At 35.5% G+C, this 9,266-nt stretch overlaps 1 protein-coding gene across 6 annotated transcripts; it reads right to left on the reverse strand.

Annotated features, from left to right (window-relative positions):
• Positions 1-1,116: 1,116 nt before the first annotated feature.
• Positions 1,117-9,020, reverse strand: LOC147487443 (putative transcription elongation factor SPT5 homolog 1). 6 transcript variants are annotated; one of them, XM_086572206.1, is made up of 17 exons: positions 8,640-9,020; positions 7,092-7,324; positions 6,837-6,983; positions 6,563-6,721; positions 6,439-6,474; positions 5,566-5,633; positions 5,102-5,456; positions 4,831-4,986; positions 4,624-4,721; positions 4,495-4,540; positions 4,259-4,402; positions 4,034-4,177; positions 3,830-3,908; positions 3,565-3,723; positions 3,430-3,478; positions 3,258-3,349; positions 1,117-1,427 (listed from the first exon to the last, which is right to left on the reverse strand). In XM_086572206.1, exons 1-17 carry the CDS (start codon positions 8,800-8,802, stop codon positions 1,417-1,419), a joined length of 2,139 nt encoding a protein of 712 aa, XP_086428332.1. In that variant the 5' UTR covers positions 8,803-9,020; the 3' UTR covers positions 1,117-1,416. The 6 variants fall into 6 exon arrangements, with proteins under 6 accessions (XP_086428332.1, XP_086428330.1, XP_086428329.1 ...); XM_086572204.1 differs by having other exon boundaries at positions 6,391-6,474; positions 8,640-8,935; XM_086572203.1 differs by having other exon boundaries at positions 3,258-3,352; positions 6,391-6,474; positions 8,640-8,935.
• Between the last annotated feature and the right edge of the window lie 246 nt (positions 9,021-9,266).

Raw genomic sequence — 9,266 nt, forward strand, 5'->3', positions numbered from 1 at the left:
ATATCCATCTATAGTGTAGCGTGCACATGATCAGGTCTTTTTTTAGAAACTAAAAGCTAGGACAACAGCCTATTCAACAAAAGAGTAGGCAATACAGATTATGAAAAAGCAAGAGAGTCCGCCTTAGCAATGCCTAAACGTCACACTGAGGGGAAATCCAACTTTAGTTTTTAAATTTTGTGATATGGCGCATAAATTTTTTCCTTATCCCTGACGAAACTTTGATGGAAAAAGATAGATTACTGAAAATCGGGAAACTTTTATAAAAATAATAGCGCTCGTGATTCATTGAGTTCAAATCAAAATTGAAGTTCGGGCTTAAGAATTCTAAAGAAACTTTTCCATCCATCGATCAAGCAACTTTTTATTTCTCTCTCTACTTGCCCTATTCTTTAAAGATAAATGAGACTGCATTATTTTCTTACTAGTTTGTAGATACGCACCAACACTTTTGAAAACATTTAGATTTTTTTAGAAAAATAAGACTATTATTTTAGTCGCTAACCCGTTTTAATTTTATAACAAATTATTTTTAATTAAATTTTAATTAAATTTTAAAATCCCATTTTTTCAATTGAGAGAGACATTCTGTTTTAATAGGAGAAAGATTCCCGCTTTAATTAAAAGTGTTAAAATTTGTTTTAATAGGAGAATAATTCCCGTTATAATAGGAGAGGAATTCTCATTGTAAAAAAAGATTTTCGCTTTTCAAATAGAAGAGAAATTTATGTTTTTAATAGGGGATGACGTGGAATTTTGATAGAGCTCGAAAAATACCCTTGTGGAATTTTAATATGTAAACTTTAAGTCTCTTATTCTTCCAAAAATTAACCTAAGCTACAGCAGCATACTGGAGGAAACAAAATAGTTACAAAAATCATTTCTTCAACTACAAACTCTTGTAGTTCACCCTCCACTTAGTGAGTTGAACCTCACTAACTGGCGGGGCAAAGCAAGGACAGGAACAAGAATGCAAGTGTGGCTGTGAGCGTAGATATTAACTGCAGAGGCTCCCATAATTCACGGCACAAGCAGTGTAGCAGGTTCTATAGCAGGAAGAACATTCGGGATTACAACCCACAAACAACATTTAGTCCAAAAAGTCAACAGTTTCAATAAGCTGGAAACACAAAGACTTCAAAGTTTCTTATTTAAAAATAACCCAGTAATCCAGACTGTTCGTTCAAAATTTCAAGCAAATCCCTCAACATACCAAAAGAGGAAGACATCAAAACCTATAAACAGAAGCGTGATAAAAACATATAACTATCTCAGAATTGAAATACACCAGCAGAAACCTTTTAATCGAAATCAGAATATGCACCAAATAAAAAACAAATCAAGACATCAATATATTCTGTCTTTTTCATTAACCGGAGACTTTCCTTTCAAAGAGGACAACCTCACATCCGGGCTCTATCTACAATCTGATGCAAACAAAAAAGAAGAAGAAAGAAACGAGAATGAGATAAAATCCTTCCAAAACATATAACCAAAGCAACATGCAATCATTTTTTCCCAACCAGCATTCACAGCAATCAATAACTGACATTCACTTTGAGTAAAGAATTAAGGTTAACAAAAACGGAACGCAAATATAATAAAATTAAACGAGAATCTGTCTTGTTGGTTTTAGCAAACAAAATCATTCCCTGTTTCTTTACACATAAATGCCATTTCAGATGAAATTTCAAACGCTGAAAGATCAGCATTTCTAACTACTTTGGGCTGGAAAATCGGCATGTCCTATCACGCATTCAAATGGCTTCAAAATAATTAAGCACCAGTTTGCCCCAAACTGTAGACAATTTTTCTATATGAATGGGCCCATATATTCAATTGTCCAGCATTTGACTTGCCAGCATAATACCACCAATGGAACTTAAAGATACTACTTAGATTGAATGACAATCTGTCATATAGTAGTTTCAGATAACCAAAACCACTCCCTGCTTTTCAAATAACGCGTATAGCTTAGCATAGCTACTCCAAAACTCCAAATGCCGTCTTGGTTAAAATTTCAATGGCTAAGAAAACGGCATATGTTGATATTCTGACACAGCATTGGGCTGGAATGACTTTATTTTTAATTTTTTTGGTAAAGGCTGGAAATGACATATACTACATTGAGCTTGACGTAAAATACAATGAGTGGACTGAAAACTAGCACATTGTCATATCAAAACTGTACTTTCATATACTTCAACAGGAAATCGGCATTCAATGCCCGTGTTAACCATTTTCGGTTCTTTCAGTGTATGCTTAAATAGCAATATCAAATTATAAATAACATGTTTTTTGTCTTTGTTTCTCCTATTAGGACTTATCCAAACGACAGGGAGAAACTTTCACACTGAAAATCAACCATTGTTCACAAGTTCTAAGCACTGAATATAAGCATTTATTAACATGCTTTTATGCAATCCAGACCAAGTTTAAACATCATCAATGTTTTTTGTTCCTTGCATCTTCAATTTCTTATATGGGGGTTGTTTCCTTGTTGATTGTTACATTCTTCAATCTTCACTTTCAAACCTTTAGAAATAAACCAGTTAACAGGAAACATGTCAAGCTGTATCATTTTAGTTTAAGAATGCTACAGTGGATGTGTCAATTCTACTAGAAGAGCTATTTCAAAGCTTATTACTTTATTAGTATGAACCATGCATCACAGCTTAAGTTGTAAGACTACATACTAGACCACCACAAAAGTCACCTTAATCAAATAAAAACATATATAAATCAATCAAAGCAGGGGCTGCATAATTAGGGAATAGAGCTTCACATATATAGTAACAATACCCACACCTGTGTGTATACTTAAAGTTAGCAAAATCTCAGGTCTGAATATAGCTACAAGTAAAAGTGTAAAACATAAGATGTTGCATGGCCAGGCAAGAATGTTTTTACAATGTTAATTACGAGATATGGTATTCATTGACCATGAAAATTTCAAGGAGAGTCACATGACCCTGTCTCATCCCAAAAGATCATATCCCCATTATAAAGGTTTAAATCTCCTCCCGACTTACAATATAAAAGAAAAAGAGAAAAATCAAAACATATAACTCGTAGGACTCACTGGAACATAAGGATTCCAAGCTTGATCATGCATAGGTGTTCTCATACCAACATGAATAGGCGTTGCAGTAGAAACATCAAACAAAGGGATGATTTCATGCCAACTATATGTGGCCAGAAGGCGAGCATGTGTGTGTATCAAATTTTACTAGAGTGCGGTTACAAGAGGAACAAACCTCCAGGATCTCGCATAGGAGTCATATACGGATGAAGTGGAGTTCTTGGGGGCATTGGAGTCTCACTTCCCAAACCATTGTGTGGTGTCTCCCTGCTAAGATGGAGACATCAGAAAGCTCCACAAACAATCTAGCTTGTAAGATGATAAACAAGACACTAATATATTATTACCAGTATGGAGTGGAAACAGCCACATGATCGTAAATTTGGTTGTGACTAACTGCACATGTGACATAATTTGTTTTAATATATAATCAAGAAGAATACAAGAAGATAATAATAACGTCACACATAAACAAGACTTACCAATAACAACTTTCATCTGGGATTCCAATTCAACCCGTACTGACTGGCCCTTACAATCTACAACACGCCCACGGTAACTCTTGTACTGGCCTGAACGAATTGTTATAGTTTTACCAGCCAAAGAATCATGGCCTCTTCCACCCCTGTGTCCTCCACCATCTACATCATTATTATTGACTGAAGTTAGAGCAGGGAACTAACAAAAAAAGCAAAGAATGCACTTTTATTGGGATGCAGAAAATCAAGTCATAAATCTGCAACATACACTCAGTTGGAGGTCCACCAGGTGGCCTTATACAGTTTTGAAGAATTTTTGGCACAGCCCTGGGTGGATATGAATCGCCCTGACAAAGCAGTTGATCAAAACAATAAGAAACAAGCTTAAGCAAAGACCAAAAGAATGGGCTATATTATCAAATATTATAATGATAAACTTCCAAAATATGACTTACGAGTTCAAACTACTTACGTGTCTGCCACCATCGGCGCGAGTGCCACCAATAACTGTACAAGATTGGGCTTTGACACATATATAACCAGCATGCTCAAGGTGATGCCGATCCTTGATGAACAAAACCCCACCGTGTATGCGATCAACAGACCCTTGTTTCCCCTGTTGATCATTGATAAGAACGGTCAAGCATACTAAATGTATGAAGTTTGTTAATAAACTCCAAAAGAAGTAAAATCTCACTTTGTATGGACCCTTGACAATCCTCACCACATCTTTCTCACAAACAATATTATTAGCCCGACTGAACCTGTGCTCTATCTTTCTTTTGATCTCCCTCAACTTGACAAATACAACCTCAGGTTTATTCGCATTTCCCTTAAGAACCTGCAAAAGATGTTAAGGATTTCAGCAATCAATAACAGAGGAGATGAGAGGGGATGGTGGAGACAAACAAACACATTAACAAATCTCCTTACCTGAAATGCTTCACTTTCTACACGTATAATTACACCAAATCCGTTACTGCAGCAAAATCAAACTAATGTGTGAGAATAGAGCAACTATATAAAAGGAGCAGCAGACACGTAAAATATACAGTAACTTACTTGAGCAACACAAGATCACGCAGCTCATAGTCTCCAAGTCTAGTAACACCTGTAGTCACTTCAGAACTCTCAACTACATGGTCAGAGAACACTCGGATCTGAAAGCAACAAGTAAAAAAACCTATTAGTGCACCAGGCCTTGAAATGAACAACCTATGCTTCAAAAATAAAATAAAATAAAAAAATTAATCGGCGTACACCACTCACATCTTCCTTGGTGATATCAGATACAATAATAAGCACATGGCCCTCAACCTTGATAACCATACCAGTCACACCTTCCCGAGCACCAGAAACAACCTTCACGTGATCCCCAGGTTTGAAGTATTTGCAAAGGGATTTTTTGTTTATACAAATAGTTTCCTACAAAATGATTTAACTGTATAAGTTATGAAGTTCTCATATGAGTGTTCAACTTATCAATATACTCATTATACTCTGAGATGAAAACTAAACAAGAAGATACAGTCGCACTTACATGCAAGCCCTTCATTTTCAGTCTGATATGAACAATTTCGTCCTCTACTTTTTCAATCCATCCCATCAAATCCTTGAGGTCTCCCTCGATAATAACAACTGCATCACCCTTCATGAAATGGCATTTCCTTCTGCTCACAGCAAGGGTAGAAAAACTAGCTATATCATAGTATCCGTCCTTCGGCTTCCAAAATTTCTCAAACTCATCAAATGTTGGCTGTATGTTCTGTGAGCTAATTGATCTCATTGACACTGTTTTGAATAAAAAACCGTGTTTGAACATCATGTCAGCAATATTCTCAAAGTAATCACCAGTGATTGGGTCTCTCCTGCTCACGACACGAATATGCATCTCGCTGTAGACAGGAAGCAGAAACTTTGTGAGACTAGATTCACTTACGTCACATTGAGAGCACACACACACAAACAAAAACAAAAGAATTAAATAGACAGATAAACAAAAACCTTGCTTCATCAATGTTCATAGGACGTTGAGCAGGAACAACTTTCTTCTTCACAAATTCTCTACCGTCCTGAAAAAAAAAAATCCTCAGTAATGAATAACATTTGAACAGCCAAGATGTTGTTGATAAAACAAGATTTTATCAGAATATCATAGTGTGGGAGGTTCACACTACCCACCCGTAGTTTCTTAAACAACTTTCTTAGCTTCCCAATCAGTTACAACTGGAATCAATACTCCTAACAGTAGGAAGATGAGATACCCAACCCCAATTGCAAATGATATGATTTAGCTTGTTGTCTTAAAATATACTTTGATTTCTTTCCAGCCAAATGGTCCACGTAATAGAATGAGTAGTGGGTTTATTGCACAACATCCTAGTAAGGAATAAACCCACCAATGGCTTCTCAACCCCAAGAGAAGTATTGCGCTGACAGTGGAGAGGAGAGAGAATTTCGACACCTTAGACACATTGTTATCCAAAAAAAATATGTAAAATTCTCTCTTCTTCTTGCACACACATTATAACAGTTAACCATTATCTGCCCCCTCTTTCTTGACCACTACTGAATAATTTACTACCAAAAAGGATAAAATAAATGGTACACAGAAAAGGAATAAAATATCATTTTTCAACATCTTCTGATTCTTATAACTTCAATCCACGTAAAAATTAGAATGTTACTACTCGATCCTAAAACCTAGTATGAACAACTGTACATGAAGCAGGGAACACAAACCTCCAAATCAACAGAAGAGGTCATCAAAGGTATTACATGTATGCCATGGAAAATGAGATTTATTCTACTTACAAGAGAAAAACATAACAATTTATTAGCGAGAGACTGTAAATCTATCCTAGGGATTAGCTTGACCTTAACTCTTTGTCGTACATTATCCACATCCACAACCTTGCAAAAGAGAAGCTGAACATCAGGAAAAAATATATAAAACATGCATATTGAGATAGCACGTAAAAAGTATCTAAGAAACCATTACTTGAGCAATGTCCCCTTTATAAATCCCGGTCTTCATGCGGACCCAAGAATCCCTTGAAATATCAATAGCTTTACTTTCAACTGAGAGCACATCAGTCATTTCTTTTATTGGCACTTGCACTACTTTTGCAGAATATATACTGCGCAAACCTTTGCAAGCCTGAGAAGATAAAAAAAATCAGTAATTGACTCCTATTTTCGAATAGCTTTTTTGATTAAGTACTACCTAGATGGCTAGATGTCAAATGAGAAGTAACAAGTTCATATCTGAATACCTCTTTTACATGAGCCTCTTTGTCTGCTTCGACATATATGTAGTTTTTAAGGTGATCAAGAGCAATGACAGACCTGATTTGAACTACAGATCCTTTATTAAAAGACTTTTGCATCAGAGACACAGCAGCCTCCCGCTCATGACCGATCTAATAATAACAACATATTAACAGACTGGATTTCAACAAAAAGCAATTGCCTTCCACAGAACATAAATAAATAAAAATTGAGACTAGACATATGACAAAGTATCATACCAGACATTTCACAATCCACAGCTTAGGATCCTTGACTGATGGCAAAAGAGCTTGTTGCTCAACATTCATCTCGTCGTCATAATCTCCATACTCTGGGCCATACCGATTCTGAATAGTTTGCTCAAGTTTTTCAAGATCTTCTAGCTCTTCTTCCTGTGGAAAGAAAGGACCCCGTTCTTTCCTTCTCCCATCATCTTCCTCTTGCAGTTCAGCACCACTGTCGACTATGAAGCCTACATTTCAAGTTCCCGAGAATCATTGATAATGAATAAAGAGATGTACACTAAAAGAATGAAATGATAGAACAACTCTTGCAATGCCTCTACCAAAGTCTCATTCATGTAAATTACTTGGTCTAAGCATGTAATCATGTGGTTAGTTAACAAGGTGGTGTTCCAAGTGTTGTTCAATGTTGTGATGTCACAGGTATTTAGTCGCATTTTGGAAAAGCACAGAGACGTAATTCCAAACATAATCAAGAGAACACAACCAGCAAGCAAACCTAAAGAGCTTTAGACAACTGACACCATGTGAAAATTTGTTTCGCTGGAAGCAGAAATCATATGATGGAGAAAGCCTTAAAGTCGTTTTTTATGTCAAATCATGAAAACAGACTTTCTTTGCTATGGAATCTCACCACCAATTAAATCCAATAACAGGTTTTTCCTGTTATATTTCCATTCACCCTCATACCCTTCACAACACTCAAACACAGCCGCTAAACCAAACCCTAATATTAAATCTCTTCTAGTCAATCAAAACGATTTTGGAAAATATGCTAATTTCCTAGGTTACATGGACACGCCATATTTTGAAAAAAATCTGTGTCGGATACGTATCCATGTGTCCGTGTCCGTACCCGTGTCGGACACACACAGACACATATTGTATTTAATTTACCTCGAATTTCTGATTTACCATCTAATTTAATAAATTTATAATTATTAAAAAATTAATTAATTATTCCTATCTGTGTCCCCGTGTCGATCTTCAACTGCTCGCCGTATCCGACACCCCGTATCCGTGTCGGACACCCACACGCGTGCCCGTGTCAATGTAACCTAGATAATTTCTAAAGTTCTTAAGAACAGTACTTTTATAACAAATGTGTTACAGGAAACCGTAACTATGTTAATTTGCAAAACCAAAGAAGATAATAGAAAGTAATCCAGCTGGTCATATGCCAATAAAAATCAACTTGTGTCTTCATAATAATAATCACGAACAAACCCTAACTAAACTATGCAACAAATATTGTACAACCAATTTCAATGCATCATCATAATAATCATCAAAACCCTAATCAAATGTTCAATACATACTAAACAGTTTCTAGGAAATATGTTAAATTTCAAAGTTCTTAAAAAAGTAATAATTTTAAATGCATTAAATTACAGTAATTTATCAATTTGCAAATTCCATAACCAGAGGATTATGATTTTCATAATAACAATAACAAAATCCCTAATTAAATTAAAAATCACAAAAACCAGGCGATCAATTTTTACAGGAAACAAAAAAATAAATAAATAAAAAAAAAAAAAATACCATCTTCGATTTCTTCATCATCCTCTTCTTCATCATAATCACCATCTTCTTCAGCAATATCATCAATAAATTCACTTCTCCAACGTTTTTTACCACGAAAATCATCTTCTTCATCATCAAAATCATCACTTTCTTCATTTTTTCGGCTTCTTCTTCGACCCATACCTATTTTTCCGGAGTTTCTCAACTTCCTCTCTAGAAACCCCAAAATACAACCAACCAATATAATGAAAATTCCAATGACTCATTGCTTGATTGACCTCTTTATATACTCGATTTGAAGATGAGATTGATTGAATGAGAATCGTAGGATTGGGATGGATTGAATCGAGCCGAACAAGGATGAAATTTGAGACAAACCCTAGTTTTTACGATTGATATGAAAATGTGAAAGAACGAAATCTATTTATATGTTTTGGTTTATTTGAGAAATTCAATGGCATCTTGACGATGTGCCGATATTTTGGTATGTTTAACGACATATCATCATATCTCAAAACTTTGCTGATGGGCTATGAATCCATGATTCAAGACTATGGAAAGGAAAATAAGAATGGTCCACCTTTTCCATAGTTTTTAAGGCTTTTGTTTACCCATGGAAAAAATGGGCTTTTCCACATGGAAACA

Source organism: Coptis chinensis, chromosome 7 (genome assembly GCF_015680905.1).
Source record: "Coptis chinensis isolate HL-2020 chromosome 7, ASM1568090v1, whole genome shotgun sequence".
NCBI lineage: Eukaryota > Viridiplantae > Streptophyta > Magnoliopsida > Ranunculales > Ranunculaceae > Coptis > Coptis chinensis.